Below are 26647 nucleotides of genomic sequence, written 5' to 3' on the forward strand. Positions count from 1 at the left end.
TGCATCATGCAACGTTTGTAACTCCTTGTCAGTAAAAAAAATACAACAAAAAAAGACAATGCATAGCTTTTAGGCATAACTGATCCACCCTTTTATAAGAAGCAGTGTTTGTTGTGTACAACGTTGTGCCCTGATAACAATGTAGGTCAGTCATTACAGCTTACTCACTGCCGCGACCTTTATTCCAGCGTGTCAGTTGAAACTGCTGACGGTTTAAATATTGCTGCTGCTGCTCAGACTGTGTGACGATACCACACGATAACTGCTTCAATAGAATCCAGAAACTTTCTCCACCATCATAATGTCCTTTACTGTGCTGCCTCTAGTGGTCAGTCTGCAGAGGTGCACCTCAGCTGAGCATAGTTCAGCACCTTAACCTGCCTGTACCAACTTACTGATAACATCTCTGTAAAAAAAAAAAAAAGTCACTTTAAATCAAATAAAATGTGTAGATTTCAGGGTCATTTTTGGGTCTGACTGATAAAAAAAGATTAGTGTTAAAGATGAATGCTGCTCCTTCCCGACCTTGGAAAAAGATTATGAAAATGAGAAGTGTTGGTTGCTTCATTTAGGCGGAAATGTTATTCCTGCTATATGCAGGTTTTACTAAATGTATATAAAATTTTTAAATAAAACAGGATCAGTTAACAAATCAATCATTGTTTATAATCATATAGAAAAGAATCAGAATCCATGCAGTTTATAATAATTAAGTAGTACTTGGTGCATCTACAATTCTCTGCCCCCCGTTTGAGATTTTTTATTTTTTAGATGCATATTAAAGAAAATAACTTTCAAAATGTTATTAGTTTGAAAACAGATGCAAACAGATGATGTCTCTCGTGAGCAAATTGACACGTGACATTTTCTATTCTGTTTTCTCTGGAATAAAGCAGCTCAAACGTTGCTTATTTTCCTCTCTGAGATCTGAAGGCTCTATTCATCAGTCAGACTTTGGCGTATCTCAGTGTCGTAATTGGTCTGGTGGGGTAATGTTCAGACAGTGTACACAGATCTTGGAAAATGTCACCAATCAATCTTTGTAAGTGACTTATGACCAAAAGCCCATTATAATGAATTATTTAATAGGAAAATGACTTAATGGGAACTTTGTTGTTGTGTAAGAGGGAACAGGTTCACACAGCATCCAAGTCTGAACACAACAGGTGGCTTTTCTGTTCAGCATAAATCGTATTAGTGGTCTAAATCATATTAACCCTCTATCACACTGGTAATCTCAATAGGAAGCTTGTGACAGTGATGAGAAATACAGCACAATGTTTTTTTTTTTTTATAGATGCAGTGTGGATGTAGCCTGGACTTAGTTTTAACTGTTAAGTTTCAGGGTTTAATTTGTGCCGCAATCTGTCGGCACATTGTATCAGAATAACTGAATGAATGGAAATGAATGTGATTAATGCCATATAACTCGTACGGAACAAAACTCAAGATCCTATTGGTCAATTTTAGAAGGTTTTAGGTTCTCTGGAGTCACGAGAAGGCCACGGCTCAGCTTGACTGCATGGTGGTGAAGAAAATCGAAGAGGTGGGAAGCCCTGCAAGCAAAGCAGCATTGTCCTCCCTGAAAACTTCTTTCAACGCGAAAATAACTCTCGTCCCTGGTGCGGCCTCTCTGGTGTTCAGGGGGCGAAGAGAGAAGAAAGATCGGGGCTCAAACAAAAGGCCGAGCCGTGAGCGTTCCACGCTCAATCTCAAGAAACAACAAACACACTTCTTCAAGCACATAAACTTCAACCTGTTATCCCCCCCCTCAGATGAAGTGCAGCGGTTAGTTAGAAACCGCTGCCGCCCCCCCCCCCCCCTCGGGGGCCTGGGAGTGACGCACAAGAGGGATCGGAGCAAACAGCTGCTCTGCCCTCCACTCATTTGACGTTCTCCTCTGATCCACCTCAGTAATTCACTCACACTCTCCCTCCGCACGTCCCTCCGTCAGCGCATAGAGACCGGAGCGTTCAAACTCACTGTTCTTTTATGTGTTTTCGTGAGCGAACGCCAGCGGACGGCGCGCTGAAGGTGTGACGCAGGGAGGAGATGAGCGATGGCGGGAGCAAGAGGCTTTCATCGCCTCCTTCGATGACACGTTTGCGATTTATGCGTTTTGACGAAGGGGGGTGACGCAAAAAATGTGAAAGTTTAAACCAGGACGTGTTCTGCTCGTCTCCGCTGCGTGTTCTCTGGTTTCACGGCCCTTAATAAAAACCCTGTGATTCCTCACAATGTTCACTATTGTGCTGCATTCCTGCAGCGGAGGAGGCATTTCCGACCAGGGAGCGACCCCGGGGATCCACGCAACAGATTATCTGTTCCAGGTTCGGTCTGGAAGAAAATTGTACCCAAGCGGGAACCAGAACCGGCTGAAGGTTTCAACAGAGCCATTACTCATGGCACGTAAATGCTAAATACTACAAGTGCAAGAGCAGCTGTTTCTAAAGTGCATCTTTGATCTCAGGTTTTTTGCGAGTGTTTTTACGGGTCTGCGGGCGGCGACTGTGGCGAAAAAACAAAAAAAAAGACGACGCCGTAAAAATGCTTGTGCCTTTGAAGGAACACCTGAAGACTGGAATTTCCATGCGTCCATGTCGCAAGAAGGCTCCTCGGGGGTTTGGGATCGACTCGGGGTCACAGGCCGGTTTTCGCCTACGAGCTGAAACGTTTGAGTCGCTTCCTTTTTGAGTAAAATTTAAAAAAAAATTCTTGCAAACCTTCCCATCGCTTTCAAGTAAAAAGGTCTGAGTTGGTGCATATTAAATTGCCGCAGAATTTTCAAAAGAAAGAAATATGTTTTGTTTTTATTGGGAAAAGAACAAATGACTTGAGCGTGTCGCTCCGGGGGGAAAAGACTAATTTTAAGATTAATGGCCGGGAGGAGTTAAGCATGTGAATATTTGTGTTTGTATTGAGGGAAGAAAGACTTTTCCACATCTTCAGACTGGATTGCTGCACAGGATAAAAGAGTGAGGCTGTTATAGTCGCTCCGAGATCATGCATTAATGGCTGCTCTCGGTGTTTAAGGTTGTTTTTATGACCTCTTTCCCGACAGTCCTTTTTAACGTTCTCTAATGATTCATGACGGCATCTCCCCCTCTGGCTTTTAGAGGAACCAATAAATTCATAAAACATCTGAGGCCAGCACAGGAAACATGTTGCAGGCTGCATCACATGTTTCTCCCTTTCTTTTATGATTTTCTTTTTTCTTTTTTCTTTTTCAGATATTATTTACTCTGCAGCCTTGATCTGCGTCGAGTTTTTCCTGCAGCTTGTAAGGCCTCTTTATTCAGCACAAACAAACCTGTGGGGGATTTAAGTGCGGTTCACTGGACAGGATGTATTCTTCAACGTTACACTGAACTGTGCTCTTTTTTTTGAGCCCATTGATTTCCTGGGATCATATTGATCATCAAGGTCGAACCGTCGGCAGTGCTGACGCAAGTGTGACTTCCGAAGGCGTGGCGTGAAGACTGCAGGCGCTACACCCCAGTGACTTCACCCGGGGTTAGATAATGATGACCGGGAGGCGTGATTGGCGGCGCCAAGCGGGACTGTTGCTGTCACTGGCAGCGGCGCTGAGGGGCAAAAAGGCCCGAGTCTGACTGGGTGACATAAGTGAAGGCAGCAGATCCCCCGTGATGAGCCTCCTCCTCCTCCTCCTCCTGCTCTTCCTCCTCCGTCACTGCCAGCAGCCGTTGCTCCGGCTCGGGAAACCTGACGTGGTTCAATTTGTGCCACTTAGACGGAGACATGTCATTCACACCGCGGCGTGTGGTCTGTGCGTGCGTGTCCCCGTCAAGCGAGTGCTGACAGGCACATCAATTACGTCTTTCTGGAGGATCTCAGCACCCTTCACCTCATTTCCAACCTCTCGCAGAAAGCAGACGCTCGCATTTTCTTTCAAAACGACTACGCCATATTTCAGCTTGTTATGTCGGTGAAAAGAACACTTCTCTGAATAAGTAGTTTACAATTTATCAAGTTTTTTTACACATGATAATGATTGCTGACGACATATATTTGGAAATTGCGTAACCTGAAAGGGTCTGCAGTCCCTCTGCTTGCTCTGTGAGCGCAGCCGCTCTCTGTTTGACCGCAAGGCTAAAATTAGGATGACGTTGCGCCCAGACGATGACGTTTTCCAACCGTAGGGATTCGAAATTTATGATTTTGAGTGACCTGAACGACAGTGGGCCTGAATTACTCTCTGATAAATCCAGAGTACGGTTACTGCAGTGGAAAGATGCAGAAAACAAGCTGTTAAATGGTTTAAGAAGCATGATTTTACCTAAAAATTTGGCTTTTTTTTAAGTTAATTAATTTAGAATACAATGTTGTGTTGAGGTTTTTGTTGTATGTGTAACAAATACTTATCGCACGGCTCCTCCTAGTGCACCTGCACACCTCAAACTGTTGTCTTACATGTTATAAAATGTAATCTAGTCGTTAATGATACTCAACCACTGCAGTTGTTACTGACATTTCAGTGGAGCAATTAACTGAAAGTGACTGTCCAGGATGTCCATGTGCAGTGATTGATCTTGAAATTACACAGACTGGAAGTATAATAGTGTTTGTGTCCAATTGTTGTAACAGAGACGTTGCATTTATTGGTGCGGATTGAGTTTATGGAAGTGAGACTCGTAAGTGGAGTCGAAAAAGTGAAAATCTAATTGTTGTACTCGTGCTGCATTTCTCTTCCAAGTTTCTCGTTTCCTTCGCACAAGCTGCCAAGACAAGACCGGAAGGCATTTAGAGACAATTTTCTGTTTTTAGAAACATCAGGAATAGCTTTGAATCTGAGAAATTGTAGGGAGAGAAGGTATCACCCTCACCGCCGTGCCGGGTGGGGATAGAATAGGGAATAGAAAATTAGAAAACGGATTTTAGATTTTATTGAGCTGGTAGTTTTCCTCAAGCCAGTACAGCATGAAAACAAATTCATCGCCGTTTTTTGAAATGTTGTTGTTGGTTTATTTGTTGTTGGTGTTGAGGTGAAATGATCTCTTGTACGAGGAAGGCCTGAGGTAGGAGGGAAAGAATGAAAGACAAGGACACACACTAAAAGACCAATAAAACATTTGAACCTTCCACAATGTGTTTTATAATCATCAGCGGTTATCAGTTCCTCTCAAGTCAGTCATTATTTTTTTTTTTTTTAAGCCTGTTCCAGACAGAGGAAGCTGAGTACATGACTGTCCTCTTCTCAAACGCTGTTCTGGAGATACAGACACAGACAGGATGGCTGAAGATCACAAACTGCATGTTGCTTTTCATCTTAAAGTGAGGAATTCGCAAAAAGGAAGTGAGTTTCTGGCAGCACAGGAGCAAGTGTCTCTAAATTTTTAACCAATATTGACTTGAAGTCATAATGGACGGCGTAGTTTCTTTTGGACTTGGAAGCTCGCTCTACGCACGTCCACAGAAAAGAGATATAGTTAGTAAATACAACCACTTGCAGAACAAACTACATATATTACAAGCAGGCTGCTCAGCAGGCAAAACGTTTCTGCACATGACAAAACAATCACCAACTGTGTTCGTGCATAAATTGGAGGGACTTCAATATTAATGCATCACCGTGATGGTATGAGTGGATCTCATTATAGCAGTGCATGCTACCATAGATCTATGAGTTTTTGAAACTTCTGCATATGAATTACAGTCTTGTTACTTCAGATGCCACACCACTGGAGCAAAAAGACATAAATCGATATAAACATACCTCAACGTGTTGAGTGTCGTTATCATAATGACTGTAAACGTGCACGTTTGAGCATCAACGTTCATATGGAGTCGGCTCATATCCTGAACATAACCTGCTCCACGGTAGGTTCAGGGTGAGTTACCATAGCAACGAGCTTCAATGAAAAAAATAAATAAATACAGTCGTCGTTTGAAAAAGTTCATGGAAACCAGACGGGGCAACACGACGTGACGGGAACAGGGACGTGTGATCAGGAGACGTCTTTGCTGCCGCCATGAGAGGTGCAGCATGAATCTTAACTTTCCTCACACAATAGTCACTCTTTATCAATTCAACAACGTCAATATTTTTGATATTAGCGAGGCAGCTCCAGAAGAGACAGGCAAGAGTGATGCCCCGAGCTAAACGCACCATAAAAAGACTATTTATATTTCTTTACTCATTATTTGTGATTAACGTCTTAATCTTTGACAGTGCCATGTCCCCACTTTACAAAGAGTGGATAATATAGCTGTGCCACATTCAGTACCTCTGATATGATGTGAAACCACAATTTGATTAAAAAAAATCAGGTTTAATGAAGTCAGATGTTCACTGTGAGACATATGAGCACATTTTTACAAACAGTGAAGCGGATTTCATGTCTTATTATTCCGAAATTCCTCTTTAAAAAAAAGTATGAATTTAATACTACAAGCATAAACTACATTCTCTGTGGAAGTATTTCTGCGGCTGTTCATTCTGCAGCCTTGGGGTCAGCCGCTGCCTGAGCGCTATTTGAACAGTGGCTACGTGCGGTTGTGCGCCGGTCAGCCTGCTGGAGGGCCGGGGTCAAGGGGGGGTCGGGGTGGGGGGGGGGGGTTTCATCCACTCCAGGGCCGACGGCCCGGCCAGAACGGGAAGAACACGGAGTGACTTAAACGCTGCCGACATGCTGAAGTGATGGGAAAACGGAATGTGGTCTTTTTTTTCCAGAAATGAAGAAGCTCTTGTGGAGAGGTCATGGATGGATTTTATCACTTCAAATTACTCATCCGGATGATTTCCTTCTGTGGAAAATGACTTTTCTTCTTTCTTTTGCTTTTCTTTTTTTTTTTTTTTATGTTTGCTCATTCTGTGGTCATGCTCTACTTTTGGTTTTTGCAAAAAAAAAAAGAGAAAAGAATAGAAAAAAGAAAAGTGCACCAACACTGGAGACGAGAGCTGCAGGAATGTTTGTGTGCAGTGATGCGGAAGTTATTTCTGTGCAACGTCTTACGCACAGAAAGCAATTCAACTATTTATGCTGTCATAATCTGGAAAACTGAAAATTAAAATCCCCGTGTGAGGCAATAAAAACCCCTAATGTTTTTCCCCACTGTGATATATCCCCCCCCCAAAAAAGTCTCATTATATTGAGTTTTCTGTTTATCAAATGATCCACAAGGGCCCCCTGCTCCTTATCACGTCATCGTTAATCTCTTCTGGGCTGTAAAGGTCTTTTTGAGCTTGGCCCTACCTGATTAGTATATTCAAGTCCAGCAGCCGGAGGCAAATCATTAACCTCTTATGCAGCAATTATTCTCAAGAGGCAAAGGCAGCATTGAGAGTCTGAGACCAACTGGACTGGATGTGCGTCATACCTCATTTGTGAATGCACAGACTGTTTTTTTTTTTTTTTTAGTCGCCGGCCACACACTGGCAGCCATTTGTGATTCTTCCGATAACCTGTTGATTCTGAAATCCGTCTCGTTTTCTCCTTACGTCAAGAGGCAGGCGAATCCCAGCATCTCTGTTTCCAAGCTAAACAGATCCTATCGCAGTCCAAATGTATTTACCTTTTCCAGGCTGTAATGGGATGTTTTATGGAGGTAAGAGGAAGAGAATCACGCCAAAGCAAATTATATAGCATTTCCAAATCAGGGAAATTCATTCATATTTTTAGCAATGAAATAGGAAATTGTGCTTTTACTCAAGTATAAATCGTTCCGTGAACAACCGGACTGAACACACCTACAATATCGTTAGTATTCAAATGAGATGCAGGTAAAAGCTTCGTATTGTCACACTGCTACAGTGTCCAGTAACTGATTAGTTTTTATGACATTCGACACTTCCTGCTCACCACGCTGAGGTTTCATGGTTACTATTCTACTTAACTCCTGTCTGCCGGGGGAGAAACTCCTCATGGATCCTGAACTTCTTCTTCTTCTTCTTCTTCTTCTTCTTCTTCTTCTTCTTCTTCTTCTTCTTCTTCTTCTTCTTCTTCTTCTTCTTCTTCTTCCTCCTCCTCCTCCTCCTCCTCCTCCTCCTCCTCTTCTTCCTCTTCTGGTTTTAACAGCAGTTTACATCCATATAGTTGCATTACCACCATCTGCTGGTTTTATCCCTGATGACTGTTTCCCCCCTCTCTCTTATTATCAGCAGCTTCTTCATCCCTGATGACTGTTTCAGCATCCGTGATGTTGCACTACCATTCCAGCTTGTACATACCAGAAAGAAAGAAAGAAAGAAAGAAAGAAAGAAAGAAGGAGCTTATTCAGCCTCCATCTCAAGTTAAAAACTGAAATCATATTCACTGGACATTAACTAACAAAACAATCATACATTATTTTAATTTCTTTCATTTTTCACAGATTTGACCTCTTTTTTTGTTCTTTAAGCGACTGAATACAATTCTAAAATCTATCCTAACATATTATCTACCGTCATGAAATCTGCCTGATCAGAAGTGACCCACATCGACGACCCAGAGGTGTTGTTGGGGATGTTTGGGTGTTGTGTGATGTGATATCTTTCTGCATCTTATTCGCTGCGCCATAACGACTTTTCACCTCCGGATTAACCCCGTTTAATAATGAAGCCGGGGGCGCCGGTCTCCAGCGCCTCACATACACGTGAAGCCAATATTCAGTGAAACTGGAGCTGTTGGCTGTTGTTTTAAACATTCTCTCGTTTGGACGCCAGAAGTAAACACCGCAAATGAGTCACTAATGATTTCCGAGTGCAAGAAGTCACCGGAGGAACCAAACTTTTTATTTATTAAATCTAATGTATTTCTGCTTCAGACAGGGATCATTTAATATAATATAGCAATTAAAATCACTGTTAAAAAAATGACAATATTTTGCCTATTTGTTGCCTCTCTTGCATGGAACAAGGTAATTTAGTGGGTTGATTCTCCTTGAAGGATTTTCTTAATTGTTATTTGATGCCTTTGTGCTTCTCATCAGACTCTTTCTTCGTCGTTTCCCTGTTTCGACACAAGACTTGTATATTTTTATGGCTCTTTGTGGACACGCAGCAACAAAAGTCCACTTTACATCTCTCAGTACTCCTTTTGTGCTTGTTTTGAGTTGATTTGTGTCGTTGTGGAAAGTTTGCAGCTGTCAACGATCGCTTTCTTTCTCCTTGACGGGACTTTGTTTCCCTTAATGATCATTGTGGACCGTTGAGCTTGTTTGCATTTTTCCTTTTTTGCAGCTCCATTCAGGTCTCTTGGTAGTCATTCTCTCTCTGTGTTGACTATATATATATATATATATATATATAAAAAATTCCCCTCTCGCCCTCCGCGGGCGGTCACCTGTTTTTCTATTGCAAGCTCGGGTCCTCTACCAGAGGCCTGGGAGCTTGAGGGTCCTGCACAGTATCTTTGCTGTTCCAAGTACTGCGCTTTTCTGGACTGAGATGTCCGAGGTTGTTCCAGGGATCTGCTGTAGCCACTCCTCCAGTTTGGGGGTTACTGCCCCGAGTGCTCCGATTACCACGGGCACTACTGTCACCTTCACCTTCCAAGCCCTCTCCAGCTCCTCTCTGAGCCCTTGGTATTTCTCAAGTTTCTCATGTTCCTTCTTTCTGATGTTACCATCACTTGGTATTGCTACATCCACCACCACGGCTTTCCTCTGCCCTTTATCAACCACCACAATGTCTGGTTGGTTCGCCATTACCATCCTGTCTGTCTGTATCTGGAAGTCCCACAGGATTTTGGCTCGGTCATTCTCCACCACCTTTGGGGGTGTCTCCCACTGTGACCTTGGGGTTTCCAGACCATACTCCGCACAGATGTTTCGGTACACTATGCCAGCCACTTGGTTATGGCGTTCCATGTAAGCTTTCCCAGCCAGCATCTTGCACCCTGCAGTTATGTGCTGGATTGTCTCAGGTGCCTCTTTGCACAGTCTACACCTTGGGTCTTGTCTGGTGTGGTAGATCTGGGCTTCTATGGCTCTGGTGCTCAGAGCCTGCTCCTGTGCAGCCAGGATGAGGGCCTCTGTGCTGTCCTGTAGGCCAGCCCTCTCTAGCCATTGGTAGGACTTCTTGAGATCAGCCACTTCAGTTATGTTCCGGTGGTACATCCCATGTAGGGGCTTGTCCTCCCATGATGGTCCCTCTTCCAGCACCTCTTCATCTCGCCATTGTCTGAGACTTTCGTTGAGTATGTCATCCGTTGGAGCCCTGTCCTTGATGTACGTATGGAGCTTGGATGTTTCATCCTGGATAGTGGCTCTCACGCTCACTAGTCCTCGGCCTCCTTCCTTACGGCTAGCATACAGTCTCAAGGTGCTGGATTTGGGATGGAACCCACCATGCATGGTAAGGAGCTTTCATGTCTTAACATCCGTGGTCTGTATCTCTTCCTTTGGCCACCTTATTATACCCGCAGGGTACCTGATCACTGGCAGGGCGTAGCTGTTTATTGCCCTGGACTTGTTCTTGCTATTGAGCTGGCTTCTTAGCTATATATATATATGTATATATATATATATATATAATTTATTTATTTTCTTATATTTCTTTGAAGTTTATTTCCACCTCTTCTTGGTCATTTTGAGTCCCTCATGGTTGTTTTGTGTCTCTTTGTTGTAGATTGATTGAACAATCCAGCAAGAAATCTTCAAAGATCCCTCCTATGGGATCCCAGACACACACACACACACACACACACACACACACACACACACACACACACACACACACACACACACACACATACACTTGACTTTATTTTACCTTTACGGAATGACAATTTTTCTTACATTAATGGAGACATTAATGCATCCATTTATCAAAATTGGTCATTTTTATGTGTGTGGAATTATTTGGATGTCTTCTGTCTTTAATTATTCTTTACCTCAATCCTTTGGCCTCCTTTTAACCCAGGCAGGGTTTTGGGGTTTTTATATGAATAAAGAATTCATGGCACCGCTGACTGAAGCTGAATATTGAAGCTCCTTTGACCTCGGTGCACTCATATGGAACTGAATATACATAAGAGCTGTGCCGTTCTTTATGTATCACACACACACACACACACACACACACACACACACACACACACACACACACACACACACACACACACACACACACACACACACACACACACACACACACACACACACACACACACACACTGGCCTGCATGTGCTGCCACTGCTTCAGCTGTGGGTCTTTTCTGCCCCCATCTGGCGGTAATGAGTTATTACACATGCAGACAAGAGGGAGGAAACCAAAGAAGTAATAATTTGGGCTATTTTAGCCAATAATGTGATCCATTTTTCAAGTCAATATCGTCCTAACATTCTGAAGCTGATTTAACAAGTCATAATACTATTTATCTGGTCATACATTATTGAATTAACATTATAAATCATTTAAAAGTGTAATAGCTGCAGCCAAACTGTAATAAGAGATAAATAGTACTACATTTCTTGGATTGTCTTTCATTTATTTATTATTATTATTTGTTGAGGATACATGAGTTTAGTTATCTCTCGAAATGATGGGTGTTAAATAAGAAATATCTTTTAATGCTTTCTCGGTAAGTTCTTTTATTGGATATATTACATCTAAATTGACCAAAATTATAACTGTGTTGGCAATTTTTCCATTATTGGTTGCTCCAAGGAGCAACTGAGATTTACCTGTCATTGCATTATTATGTCTGCAGTTTCTTTGCAGATTAGGAGTCAATCTATATGATGATGAATTGAACATGGAGTTTAGCAGAACCAGTAGGTCTCAAATGACAGTAAAAAGTCCTCTTTTTCATTTACTCCAAAGAATAAATCCTTTTATTTATCACATGTACACAGTAGTGCCGTGGGATTTGTTTTCTTTTAAATCAATGCTTAGGAGTCTTGCTCAAACAAACAGTATCTTTCACTTCCTCCAAACTTCCTTCTCTTGCTATACTCTGAAGATTCAAACCAGCAACCTTCTGGTTTCAGCTCGCTTCCCAAGCTTCTGATCCACTGCTGTCCGATTTATGTCACGTCTTGTTCCTCTCTAAAAATCATTGTTATTAGTTGTTGTTTCTTTTTTTTGGGGGGGGGGGGGTGAATATTTTATTTAGAGACATCAATTTACTTCATACACTTGTTTTGGATTGCAAAAAGAAACTAGAGTACAACAAGAACACACACACACACACACACACACACACACACACACACACACACACACACACACACACACACACACACACACACACACACACACACACACACACACACACACACACTCTAAACTAGACCAGAGAATTTATCACTTTGCAGCCTCAGCAGACCAATGATCTACTAAATTATTAATAAAGGGCAGTTCATAAGTGGGAAAGTCTTAAAAAAAACACACAAAAAAACAGATTTTGCAAGAAAACAGATGACCAACTGAATGTCGTGATTTTATCAAATCAATTATACATTTAAAAATCTGACTTTATGATTGTTTTATTTAATGTGTTTTGAATTGATTGGTTTGGTTGTTTTAATCTGTTCAGCGCCTGTTTGTCAAACGGATATGTCAGTTCATAAATAAGTAATAATAATAATAATAATAATATATCATAAATAGAAGTGAGATTTTGAGAAAACATCATAATCCTTAAAAAGCAACTGGTAAAGTATTTCGAAGAGCAGCACATTGTTTTTGATTGGAGTGGAGGTGAATATGAAGAGGAAACCTGTTTGGTATTTGTTTTAATGTCATTATTGGTGTTAATGATAAGAATTGTCACCACATTTAGTACTTTCACACTTAAAATCTACCAGTGTTTGACTTCACGACCATTTTTTTTTTAACAAATCAGAGATGAAGCTGGAGGTCTTTCATGGGTGCAATTCAGGGAGCTTTGAAAGAAAAAAAAAAGGTTGTGTAGCACCGAATCAGACTAAAACCACAGTGGAACGTGTGTTGTTCCTGGATAAAACTGTGATGTCGTGCAGGTCGGACACACAGCAGAGGGTCACGGAGACTCTGACATCACGCCGTCCGGCCCCTGGCGTGTCGAGACGAAGTCAAGGACGTCGATCTCCGTCACAACGGCAAACACCGTCTGTCTCCTCCGAGCGGATCCCTCGGGCTCATCTGGGTGGAAACACAGACGACGCACTCACATGGAGCACATAGGCTCTTTCACTCAACACCACCAAGTGCTTTGTATTTGAAAGGTGGAACATTTCAAAGGCGAATCGTGTTTACAAACATACATCCTGGAGAAAAACAAAATTTAAATACTTTACCAGTTGTTCTCGTCAGATTTGAGTAAGAATCCTGCATTTCTATTCTGTGTACTATCTGAGCTCCAGGGGACAGTCGCATTCTGACCCCGTTTTCTCAAGCTGTCCGTGGTTCAACTCACTGTGCAACACAGTTAAAATGTCACCTCAGTTTCCAATCGTGATCACGGTCACTGATTTGTTTCCTCCGTTAAATTATCTTCCATTACAAACCAGAGGAAAAAAAACATGCTGTTAAGCTCAGATTCAAACAAACACCATCTAATGCTCATTGGGTTTTTTTTTTTCTTTTTTGTTGTTGTTGTTTGTTTTTTCCCCTTCTTTGGCTCATGTTTGTATGAAATTATTTACCATTACAGCCTCGTTCTCGGTTGATCAGGAAACTGTAATCTTCTAGCGTATGCTCTTACATTGTGCAAAGGAAACTATAACCCATTAATAGAATGTATTCTGCACATATTAGGGAAAAGCACCTCTTCTTTTTCTTTTGTTTTCCAAAGAAGTAAGAAAAAAAAAAAGCGCTATTAAAGAAAGATAGTTTCTTACACTGTGTGTAATCGTGCATAACCAGGGCGAAGTTGTGGGTCGTCAGGATGCGGCACAGCGTCTCCAGGGTGTCACTCAGGTGTACCTGGAGGTGGAGACGTTCACAGCAGAGTGAGTCCCGACCCTCCGTGCTGACACGTCTCTCTCCGAGCCTCTCGCTCGCTGGCTGACCTCTTTGAAGTCTTCGCACACCGCCGAGTTCACCGCGTCGGAAAGTTTGACCTTCCCTGCCAGCGCAGAGGACAAAATCCCTCCCAGGGTCACCGCCCCGACAATCACACTGTGGAAACACAACGAGACGAGACGCAGAGTTCGGTTATGAGGAATGGACTTGAGGCGGAACGGAGGAGGACCGTCAGAGGCTTCAGATCAGCAGTCGAACACCGTCTTTACATTTCAATCTTGATTTAATGCTCTTGTGTGGATAAGCGCGCTGTCGGAGAGGGAACAAGTCGGCTTTGACCATTTTCTAAGTTGAGCTGCTGCAGGTTTAGACTGCTGGTGGACCTCGTTCAATAACGTTAGATTACAATCGTATCTCCAATAAATGCCAGTGATGTACTAATTTTGGCTATTTTGAATGCAATAAAACCAATAATGTAAAAAGAAATAAAAAATTAAAAGATATATAGTATGCATGTATTTTCAAAGGATGAGTATCACTACTATCCCATCTATACATTATTGGCTTTATTATATTTAAATTAGGCAAAATTATTACATTATTGGTTGTGACCCACCTGTCTTAACTCCCTGTCGATTCCAGAACATGTCTTTAACTTGTGTATCTCCCCTGTAATTCGTATTTTCTCTCCTCTCTCCTTTATTCTTCATCCTTTCCTGCAGGTGTCACTGCCTGTGAAGGTTAGATTTCTGACGCACATCAACGCTTTCTGATGCTGACGACTTTAGGAAGACCATGCTCTCTTACACACTTAACGACACACTTTGTAAGAAGGTAACAGCTTTTGAATATTGAAAATAAAATAAAGAGACACACCCTGACTCGCTCACAACTGGGGCCTGGTCGAAGCCTTTCTCCTTCAGGATCTCGATGGTCTTCTGGCAGGAGACGGTGTGTGAGAGGATGAGGGGGGCGGACAGCTGTAAACTCTGCACAGTCAGGCTCTGCCACCTACCAGAGACCGCCACTTATTAAATCGCCTTTCCATTATATCTCGATGAGTAGTGTTTGTTTATTTCGCTTCGTTTTACCACGGCTTGAAGTCCAGTGGCGCTTCGGGGTTCAGGAAGCCTTTTTCACACATCCAGCGATCATTAAGGAACTTTGACCTGAAGGTAAAACCGTCACAAAAAAATACACAAAACAACTGGTGTGAGGAATTAGACAAATGTACAGTGAAACTGGAGAGCTGCTCCCCTCACAGTGCAGAACAACAAACTCACAAACAAAAAAAGTGCAACGATAGTTTTGTAATCTGGCAATAGGTTCACAGTAAACAGTTTGAGCTGTTGTAATGTGCAGAAACAATATGTAATATGATGTAATGAGTGCAGCTCGTATTGCAATAATAAATAAGACTCCATTTCTTGGAAATAAAGCTTTTTTTTGCAGGTTTTGTGCAGTTTGATTACCAAAAATAGATTTAACGGATGGTGAAGTCCTCATACTGATTATTGGCTGCTATTACATTATTGGCCATTTAAATCTGCTGCCTTAAAGTTCAATATTTTTGGTTTCTTTCCCAGATAGCGTCCCTCATCATTTCTTTCTCTCGGGGCAGACAAAACATCCTCTCTCCAGCTGAGTGTGTTTCCAGCCTCTCACATGTAGTTGCGTACAGAGTCGGCTAACATGACCACACATCGCTGACCCTCCTGCAGCTCCTGGGCCATTCTCACTGCGGCCGCCATCACCGACCCGGAGCTGCCGCCTGCGGGGGGAAAAAAACCCACTCACCTCAGTCCAAGGTGAACTATTATGATGTGAAAACAGATGATGATTAAAAACATCTAAAACCTGTGTGAACCCTACCGCACAGAAGACCCTCGTCTCTGATGAGTTTGCGCGCCATGGTGAAGGTTTCCACATCAGTGGATTTGTACCATCGGTCAATAAGCTGCGCGGGTTTGAGTAAGAGTATATAACAGAGGGAAGGTTTAGTTAAAACGTTAATACAGACACGATCACGTGGTTGGGGGGGGGGAGCACTCACTGATCTGTCCAACACGGTGGGGATGAAGTCATATCCGATGCCTTCCACTTCAAAGGAAGTCTTTGCACTGGTCTCAGTCGACCCCTGCAGAACGGAGCCCTCAGGATCCACACCCACGATCTGAAACAAAGGACAGGAAGGCAGATGCAGGAGTAAAAGTAAAAGTCGTCTTGCTGAGTACATATTATGAAAATAAAATCGCCATCAGCTCGAGGATAAAATACCGTGACTTTAGTTCACTGGTGACAGTCAAAGTGTCGTCGTTACACTCCTCTATTACATTATTATGTTTCCTAAAACGTTGTAAACCTTTGTGTTTTTTCAAAACACTGTGGTCTTTATTGTCAATGTATCAGTCTGATTCTCTTACAATAAATAGAAGGTTTCTTTTAGTCACTAAATATAAGAAACTCCTTTTGAGAAAAACTGACACCATGTTGTTCTTTGTCATATAATATTAGAGAAGATCTTTATATATTTGTTGTTATTGTTTTTTTTTTTGTTTTTTTTTATAAATTGGTGCTTGTCTACTTTGTATCTATTTATTCTATCTATATATCTTTATTGTATAACTAATATTTGACTAAAGATGTATTTGTAGGTTGCTGAGTTCTAAGCTTTAGGGTTATTGGGCTGAAATGAATTATTTAAAGAAATAAAGTGTGGTAAAGCCCTTTTTCTTTTTGAGAAAAAAAAAAAAAGACCTTAGTGGGCATTTCAGAATGTCTTACCTTGACGTTGGGGCACTTCTCCTTCAGCTTTCGAGCGACACCTGTCAGTGTCCCTCCCGTGCCGGCTCCAGCGACAAACATGTCCAATTTACCTGAAATGTAAAACACGTTTACGTTTCTAAACCACAAACGAAGATTCTTTGTTGTCTGTCGATAATAACTGATATGAAAGCTTTTCCAGTTTAACTGTGAGATTTCACTGATTTTCTTTAATGGAAAATAATGAGAAAAAAAAATTGGCCTTTTTTTTTTTCTGCCTTCATTCATTACATGGGACAAGAATGTAGGACACAAACCACCACACTGCTCCAGGATCTCTTCAGCCGTGGAGTCGTAGTGGGCCAGAGGGTTGCTGGCATTCCGATATTGATCGAGGACGTGCGCGTTGGGGATTTCACCCTTCAGACGCCAGGCGGTACGGACGTGAGACTCCGGTGAATCGAAAGCCGCAGACGACGTCGTGCGTACGACGTCCGCCCCGAGAGCTCGCAGCACGTTCACCTGCGGGGACACAATGGTAAGAGACACTCGGTGTCGGTGTGCTACACGGGGATTCATGGGAAGGATTTTGTTGGCGATCATGGGCTGCTTGCCTTCTCCGTGCTCATCTTCTCAGACATGGCGATGACACAGCGGTAACCTTTGACTGCAGCGGTGAGGGCCAGACCGATGCCTGCGGGATTTTACACAACCGGCGCTTAATTCCGCAAGTGGCGAGTGGCCTGAATCCCCCCCACCGGCGAGGCCCGGCTCACCTGTGTTTCCAGAGGTGGGCTCGATGATGGTGTCTCCCGGTCTGAGGCTCCCGGCTCGCTCGGCGTCCTCCACCATCCTCAACGCGATCCTGTCCTTCACGCTGCCTCCTGGATTGAAGAACTCACACTTGGCCACTAGACGGTCACAGAGGAGGAAATACCAGAATACTGCACTCAACCAGAAGAGTGTTGGAAAACGATATACTAAGATGTTTTTTGTTTTTTTTCTCTTTAAATTCAAGAAATTCCAACTTCCTTCGGGGGAAATTAAAGAACTTTTCTTAACATTGCTGTGCCACTTTTGAGAAATAACACAATGAGCTCTTGTTTCTAATGTGTCTCCAGCATATTGAAATCAGGAATATACGCTGAATAAAAAAACTAGATATATTGCATTAATGGACCTCCTCTATATGAATGCATGGCGACTGAGGAAAAGGGAGAAGTGAATCCCAGCAGCTTCAGTAGAAAGTGATCCTGGTTGAACCTGGGCCAGTTCTCACTGTCACCTGTATTAGACAAGGAAAGACGATGGGAGGAGTCTAATAACTGAAAGCTGAAACTCTTTGATTCATTCCCAGAAACTGAAAAAAAAGAAACAGAAATGGGGCTTGGAAAAGACATTCTCTTGACCTTTATATGTTCTGCTGGGTTGACTGACAAGAGAACGACGGAATCTGACGAAAATACTTCAGCACGGATCTCTTGAGGAGCGTTTGGCTCAAATTCGATTCAAACACAACAACTGAGCAGGTGCAGGAAATAAGAAAGCGTTATACTGATGGGTATAAAGCTGACCACCGTCAGACCACCGGCGACGGTCACCTCAGGTTTCCTTCTCGCCAGCGAGAGGCCGACCGGGGGGCCGGGTGGAATCAAAACCCCCCCGTGGTAAAAAGCACCGGTGGCTCCTCCACCTCGGCTTATCGGCTTAATATGTCCCCTCGTGAATGAGGTCCTTGTGCACACACACGGAGAGCCCGGCTTCAATTAACTCCACAATCTGCTGCTGCTCAGCAACAGTCGCATCCCGGCTGCACTTTGACCGAAACAACCGAACAAAGCAAACATCTCCACTTTCACGTTTTTGGTTTTTTTCCCCCCCTTGAAACAGAACAATACAGCTGCTGTTTGGAGGTTGGGCCTTTTTTTTTTTAATTGCTGAATTAGCAGATCCACTGATAAATTAACAACTCCCTCAGACGTGAGCTCAGTTTTATGACACTTTATAAACATCCACCCAGGTCACTTGTTGACTCTGCTCCCCCTTGAGAAGATGGTGACTCTTTATTAAAATAAAAAATCCACTGGTTCGAAGAAGGACGAGGTTTGTGTTTGTATCTGAGGGTCGCTCCGCTCGCCTCGGATAAATGTTGGCTAGGCTGGCCAGGATTTGTCAGTCGCTGCTCAGTTTGAATGTTTGGCTAGTGGAAGTTGGCGAATGGACATTGTGGATGTTACTCACTGTCTGCTGGGGGATTTATATTGTGTATATTTAGAATGTTGACCATTGTGAAGATATTGAGAGGCAACTAAGGGACAGATATGAAAAGAGCAAATCGTTTTTTCTGCTCCTTTTCATTCAAAATGTGAACTGGAAGTTTTGATACAAAGACTTCAATGAAATAAAGAAGAACAACAAAAAACATTTATCTAAATGCCTCCTTTAATTTAATGCAGAAACCACCTAAAAGCAGCCATTTAGTAACTTTAGTAACTACTGTTTTAAAGGGACACTGGAAATTACAGTGTTTAAAATAAAAGTTTAATTTGAATTTTCTGTATTACTGCAAAATCACTGCAGTCATGAAATCGGAATATGTGTCGAAGCAGCATCTCGGCCCCCGGGGGCCCCTAAGAAGCGAGACACAGCCCTGGTCTTGATATCGAACTATAAGTGTGTGAGTAGTGATATTTTATAGTTTTGTACTCACACATGTCACATTTGAGGCCAAACTCCTTTGGAATCCTGTTCAGGCGAACCAGAGGCGTGTGTCCGACTTTCCCAAGGATGTTGGGAAGAATGTCGGGCGGCTGTGTGCTGCGGCAGAACAGACAAAAAGGAGGAAAACATCCGATAGATTTTAATGGATGATACTTGATTTTCAGAGGTTTTCTTTCTTTCTCGCTCTCCGGTTCTCCTTCTTACCGAGCCGGATGGCTGTGAGGGGACTCTGAGGTCGGAGCGCCGGGCCTCCAGGTGCACCTGCTGGGCAGATCAGGGCGGATCCAGTTACTCTGATCAGCGTCTTCATCCGCCTCCAGCGCGGTCCGACTCTCGCCGGAGGCCATCGTTCGTCTGCACAGAGATGAGACACGTCGGTTCAACACTGGATTCACTATAACACTCCTGATGTGCATTTTATCTCACAGTAATTAAAGATTGAATGGGATCGGTTTATGGCTTCCTTTATGAGAGGGTCGTAAAAAACAAATCAAACAGGCCAGAAAAATAATTAATTTTCCACTATAAAACATTATTAAGCTGTTTCTTTCGTGAATGTAGACATTTTTAGACAGTCATCAGATTCAGATTCAGATTTAGATCTACTTTATTAATCCCTCAGGGAAATTCAAGTTCCAGCAGCTTTAACAGGACAGGAACAGAGAGAGCACACAGAGAGCAAAGAATCAAAAATAAATAAAATAGTCTAAAAACAATAAAATAATAAAATGAGATAAATAATTATGTACAATATTATATAGACTCTTCACTAACCTTAACTAAGTAGAAATAGCAAAAAAGAATAAGAATTCCAGATAAAATATAAAGTGAATCAGTAATTGACTATTGTTGCATGTCGGAGTTGTTTTTATTCTAACAACAGAATCAGATATATTCACTACTTAGAGTAATGACGATTCTATTTATATAGATATTTTTGTTAAATAACTATTTTAACTCAGTGACGCACCACCTGATGTCTGTTACATCTCTGATATCCTGGATATAAACATCATCAGGACAGAAATCAGGGAACATTTTGGATGTATTGTGATTTTCTTTAGGAAATAAAAGTTGTTGTTTTTTAAATGTACAGCTTCAAATAGAATTATATGGATTCCACTATATCTGGATTATGAATAAAATTTCAATACATCATTAACTGTGTGTCTTTCCCACTTTTTTTGTTGTTGTTGCAATTTTCTCATTTAATGAACCAAACAAGTGATCTTGCTTCATTTATAGCGACAAACGTAATTAAGAGATCATCGTGAAATCATTTCAAGAATTAATTCCTGGACAAACATGCACATTCAGCTTAAAGTTCTAAGTAAAACAGTCGTTAAACACTCTGAAATGACTAAACACAGCTGACATTATTATCATAAAAGACATAAATAATGATTATAAAAGAGTGAAGACAGCGATCCTACCTGTGTGATCCCTGCTGCTTTAAACCAGTGTGACCGCTCAGCTTCACACACCGCGTGGATCCAGCAGCAGTTTGTTTTTTAACGTTCTGTATCTATAACACAGTTTACGGTAATAAAGGGGGGGAAATAAACACGTGCGCCTCTATTTCAACACAACAGCTTTTATTCCAGTCGCCATTGTCACAGGGAAACTGAATAAAGCTAAAGTTGTATATACATCTGCTTTCAGATGTTTTAGCAAAAACAAAATATTATTAATGCAGCCTGAGAGGTGTAAGTTAATAATGTGGGTGTCTCCTCTGACATTCACAGAATACAGGAAGAAATTATCTATTTTTAAAGGGTTTTCATTAATATTCTATAATTCGTAAAAAGACTAAAAAAATCACGCGCATACTTGTATACATTTAAAAAAAAACAATACATTTCTGTATGAAGATATATATATATATATATATATATATATATATATATATATATATTAAATAGTACAATTTTAGATTTGTTAGTTAAGTATGTCATTTGTACATTAATGTGTATAATTTGTTTAAAAAAAAATTATTTTCATGGCTTGTACAATTCTTATTATTGATGGAATTGATTTTTCTTACCAATATAATACTAAGGAATTTGGTGAAAATCCAAGAAATATTTTAAACAGTTTAATCTCAGATTTTGTGAAAAATCTAGACTTTGTTCAATAAATTCTACAATGTTTTCTCAAAGAAAGTTGCCAAATTGCAAATGCAAATTCAAGATTTCCAAAATTGTTGAAAATCACAGAACTGTCGGACACTCTTGATACACTTTTAAATCCTGACTGGCTTATTTGTGCTCACCAAATTTTACTTCCTCTTTAAACACACTTTAAATGTGACCAGTGAATCAGATTTAAAGCACCAACATACAAACATCAGTGAAACACGTCTCTGACAGGATCAGAGAAACACACCCAGAAATCCAGCGGGTAGTACGAGAGTTGAAATGCAGTATCTGAAACAGCTGAAGTGCGGGATATTAGGAACAACTTTCAGTATGAAACATTCCTGTGGAATGAAAAAATCACCTTGAAATATTTTTGAACATTTCAAGGATCATAGAAACTAAATTATGTTGATTTTAAATCAATCTGTACATTTTAGTTTTCACTACTCAAGACTATTTCCTCAATTCATCTCTGGATAGAACTAATAATTCACCAGAACGTCACCAAAGTGAATAAAGGAGAACTTTGTAACACTCTTTTGAATTGGATTTGTAAATTCAGCTGTTAAGTTGTTAAAAATGTAAATTAGTCCAATGTATGTCCAATAGGCAAAACTAATTAGAAAGTAGATTTTTCTTTAGGATGTAAAGTCTTTGATCATGGGAAGCAAACAAATAAAGAAAATAGACCAATCCATGGACGTGAACCAGAGAAAACAATGTGCAGGAATCCTCAAACAGTCATGTGCATTTCTTGGGCTTCCTATTCATCTGTATATTAAATGTTTATTAGGATGCTCGTTTGAGAACTAAGCCAACTGTCTAAAACGATATATACGCACAGGAGATTACACTTGAGGATTGCTGTTGGATAATAAATCAATACACAAGAATCAGTCTTGTTAAGAAAAAAAATTAAATTTAATGAGGTGAAAGTCACTTTCAGAAATCAAGACAAAACAAGATGGTCGATGCCGTCACAGCTTCCAAACTGGGTACCTAACAGTTAGTCCGGGCACAGATCTGGTGGGGTACGAAATTATAAAAGACGAGCATGGACACGGGGAGGGGGAGGGGGGAGGGGCGTAAGTAGTCGTGGCTGGTGGTTCAGAAGCGTCCGGAGCGCTCTCGGTCTCTGGAGCGACGCCTATCATGGTCTCGGCCGCCTCCGCCGCCGCCACCGCCGCCGCCGCCTCCACCACCACCACCACCACCACCACCTCCGCCTCCTCGGCCTCTGTCCCTGGAGCGAGACCGTCGCTCTCTGGATCGAGACCGAGACCTGTGGCGGCTGCAAGGGGGGGGGGGGGGAGAGAGAGAGAGAGAGAGAGAGAGAGAGGTTACAAACTGCCGGGAGATGGTAACGGACAACAAGAGTTTCTTCATGAAGAAGCAGCGTTTTTACCCCTTCCTGCGGCGGCCGTACAGCTCTCTCCTCAGCTCGCGTGAGATGGGCTTCAGGTGCATGAAGTTACAAAACCCCCCGCGAGTGCATTCCCTGTGGAAAGAGAGCGGGTTGAAGCAGTCCGGAGAAATACACTGAGAAGCGCTGCGCTCGGTTCGTCACATGGCGCCGTGGCGCTATGCGGTCGCTTCTTCATGGATATTTGAGCTCAAAACACTGTGGACATCTCCCCTTCAGGTTTTAGTGTTATATCATTACCAGCTCTTTAAGCAGGGTGACCCCCAGTGGACAAGATGGGAACAGCAGTTTCTTCGACTGAAAATGTTCCTGTTTGTTTTTTATTCCTGGACTTCATTCAGACCTGATTAGCTGGGAATTGTGTCACTGACCTGATCATGAAGTGGATGAAGTGGTATAGAAGCTTGATGGAGGAGTGAAAGGTCATCCAGTGGGATGGATTGAACCTTTATCCAGTTTGACACACTTAAAGGATCTTAACAGTTCATTTCATAGTGACTCTTTTTTTTTTTTTAAGTCCCTCACACATTTTACCTATTTTTTGACGTTACTTTTACCATTTTGGAAAGTAGTTAAAGAAAATGTTATTCTACACTTGTACGTGTGGTCAAATGTAAAATATTTAATTCAGTTTATGGAATCAAGTGACGTACAAACGATGTTTGAGCGTATAACACATGCTTCATGTGCACAAGGAGATTCCAATAAACCTTTAGACCTTCTCATCGAGCTGCTGCGACCCGACTCACCCCATTTCATACTGACGACAGCAGGCTTCCCTGAAGTCTGTGACGGGGGAGAGCTCGGCGTGGATGGGCTGCCCGTTGAACCACCGGTTGTTCAGGTCTATCACGGCCTTCTCAGCGTCCTCTTCGTAGCGAAACTGCAAAGGGGCGTGAAGAAACGCAGAGTGAGGATGAAGCGACGACCCGGGCGCTCAAATGACAAAGAAGCACAGAGAGGCCGAACTGCAACCCGCCGAAAGAAAGAAGCCTTGAATGTCACAAGAGGAGCCCGGTAGAGAGCGGAAGATCTTTCCTCTAGCAAGCTGCTTGTTAACTCAATAAAACAACAGCAACTTACAGCGACAAATCACATCCCGGAGAGTGTAGTGTGAGCAACTGCCGAACGTGGAGGCGAGTGTGTGAGTTTCGAGCGGTGAAATCAGAGATTCTCACCGTGACGGCGTGCTTCTCACCTTCACATACACGTTTCCAACGAGGTGGTCCCCGAGGTTGTCACATACGTTCATTTCCTCCACTTCTCCGTACTTTTCCTCCATCTCTGTGAAGACTTCCTGTGAAGGCGAGAGGGTTTTACTTTGACGGATCCTTCAGGTGATTCTTAATTTCTTGTGTTTCCCCCCCCCCCCCCCCCCAGGGCAAATTTAATGCAAGATAAAATTGAACAAGCCCATCTTGAAAACTTCCAATTAATATCCAGATAAAACACTTAAGAAAGTAATACAACAATGTAACCGCGTTACATTCGAATGAGATCAGTGTCGTCGAGTGTGAAAAAAAAAAACGACGGCTGGAAGGTCGTCGTCAATATTTACCTCAAAAAACTCGTCGTAATGCTCCTGCATCTCCATGTCACTGATGGCACCTGATGAAACAAAGAGACAACAAACGGTGAACACGGCAGGATTTATCACTCCTGAAACAAACTGGCAACTTGATTGTTTTGTGGAAAAACTTTCAGCAAACAGCAGGTAAATGGAAAAACTGCGAGATCCTGTTCGTCACGTCTTTCAACTTGTCCCGTTTTCACACTGGAACGGCTTTTGAAACGGGATGAAGTCTGCGAGGCGCTGAGTTCAGATCACAAAATACAAGCTGCAGTCGGTTTTTTTTGCCTTCAGGCGACTGAACACGGTCACGTCAACGACGGTCAAGTCACAGTGTTGCAGTTTAAAAACCTTATCCCAGATCAGCAGCAGCTCCGCGCATCTTATTGTGCAGTCAAGTCTTTTTTAGCCGTTTTACTAGACAGGTGGTCTGACTCTGCTCCACAGGCCTCACAATACTGCTGACACAGCAATTCGTGTCTCACTCACAGGTCAGGCCATCAGCAGACTGGGCACTGTTCTGAGGGTTCCGGTAAATATTCAGGAGGGCAATAGTCTGAAAGAAATAAAGGCAATTTAGAGTTATTAGAGCACGGTGACAAACGGGAAGCGTGTCAATTAAAATTGAGCAATTAAGAGGACTGCGATCATTACCTGGCTAAATGTTGGCTTATTGTGTAACCTGGAGCAGCGGTCTCCATGTCGGCAGGCACCAATTTTAAAATAAAAAGAGCAGTTGACCCTAAATTAAAGGGGAAAAAAGGAGAAAATACATATGAGAAGAAAATCCTACACATATATAACAGATGAATAATGAAGATTTATCATCACATTTGAGCAAAATGACACAAACATTGAAAGTGGGTGGAAAATATATCGACAAGACCTGTTCAGAGTCACCACTGCAGTTTGATTTATCTTTGCTAGATTTCAACACGAACAGGGTTCTTTTTTACTTTATTGTTTTTTAGATCGGAGTGGTCGCAGCACCTGGGCCTGCAGGACTGTCGGAAAGAATGAATGAATGATCTGCAGCACAATGTGACACAGATCCTTCATTCGTGTGGCAATACGACTCTACAACTCATCTTTGTAAATGGCGTGCGTTGTATTTTTACTAATAATCAATTTCATGCATACATTAAGACACTGATAGGCCTTGTGCATATTCATTTTTACTAATTAAATCTTAAATCTGACTTAGACATGTCCACAGTCCGTTGTATTTATTTCATCTTGTGTGGAGCACTGCTGTAAAAGAATTTCCATCTTATATATACATATATATATATAAAATATAAAAAAAAAAAGAATTTTCTATTCAACTCTAAATTCTTTTTTTTTTTTTAATCTTGCATTATAATAATAAAACTATATTGGAAAACAAAACACCTTGCTAAAACGCTGCTGATATTTGACTTTTAACCTTGCAACTTGCCCTAAATCATGTTTCTGATTTAATAATTAAATGTAGCATTTAAAGTTTTTAGACTCTCTTAAAACTTGGTTATTTAAAACGGAAATCAACTATCGCACCATTTTAAAATCCCAACCTTACACATAATTTAGGCTCATGCCTGGCTTTTAAGGTGGCTAGTTAAAGTAGAATCGTGAAGTGGGGACTTTAAAGTCTCCGAATTGGAGTGAAGTGGTGGAGATAAAACTTTGCTTTGAGAGTCTGAAGCAGATTTCCTTGTTTCAGTCTCAAGTCCATGTGTTTCCATTCAAACAAAGACGGCGAGTGGGCTTCAGAGAGCTAACGCTAGCCCAGCGATGGGTAGTATACAGTTCCCAAGAGAGAATCACCGGTGGGACAAACATTTTAAATCAGAGTGAAAGTGGATTTTTGTGAATGTTTGGTGGGTCCAGATGTGGAAGCAGCTGCTTCAACAGCAGCAGCCGCGCGCTCTTTTAATGATGGGAGCTAGCATGCTAACGCGAGCCGCTAAAAGCCAGTGCAGCATTTCGAGTGAGAAAAAACGAATTAGCGCCTCGTTTTCAGAGCTACTCCGTCCGAGCTGTGGTCGGCATGAGTGGAAGAGTTCTGAACGATTAAGAAAACCGTTATTCACTACTTACTTATCCTTTTCTGTCCCAAAAATGGAGGCCAGGTACTCCGCCATGTTGGCTCGCCTCGAGCTCGA

At 42.0% G+C, this 26647-nt stretch overlaps 2 protein-coding genes across 2 annotated transcripts; both read right to left on the reverse strand.

The window, feature by feature from the left end:
* Positions 1 to 3569: 3569 nt before the first annotated feature.
* Positions 3570 to 19719, reverse strand: cbsb (cystathionine beta-synthase b; the record flags this gene model as incomplete). The annotated part of the gene is made up of 15 exons (XM_080498544.1): positions 3570 to 3723; positions 12961 to 13066; positions 13765 to 13849; positions 13936 to 14044; positions 14765 to 14899; positions 14980 to 15057; positions 15554 to 15659; positions 15761 to 15845; positions 15942 to 16061; positions 16673 to 16764; positions 16969 to 17173; positions 17266 to 17345; positions 17428 to 17562; positions 19362 to 19468; positions 19577 to 19719. 15 exons carry the CDS (start codon positions 19717 to 19719, stop codon positions 3570 to 3572), a joined length of 1740 nt encoding a protein of 579 aa, XP_080354670.1.
* A 2740-nt stretch (positions 19720 to 22459) lies between these two features.
* Positions 22460 to 26647, reverse strand: u2af1 (U2 small nuclear RNA auxiliary factor 1). The gene is made up of 8 exons (XM_080498699.1): positions 26583 to 26647; positions 25158 to 25245; positions 24993 to 25059; positions 24492 to 24541; positions 24132 to 24230; positions 23683 to 23816; positions 22916 to 23008; positions 22460 to 22801 (listed from the first exon to the last, which is right to left on the reverse strand). Exons 1-8 carry the CDS (start codon positions 26624 to 26626, stop codon positions 22618 to 22620), a joined length of 759 nt encoding a protein of 252 aa, XP_080354825.1. The 5' UTR covers positions 26627 to 26647; the 3' UTR covers positions 22460 to 22617.

Source organism: Blennius ocellaris (assembly GCF_963422515.1).
Source record: "Blennius ocellaris genome assembly, chromosome: 6".
NCBI lineage: Eukaryota > Metazoa > Chordata > Actinopteri > Blenniiformes > Blenniidae > Blennius > Blennius ocellaris.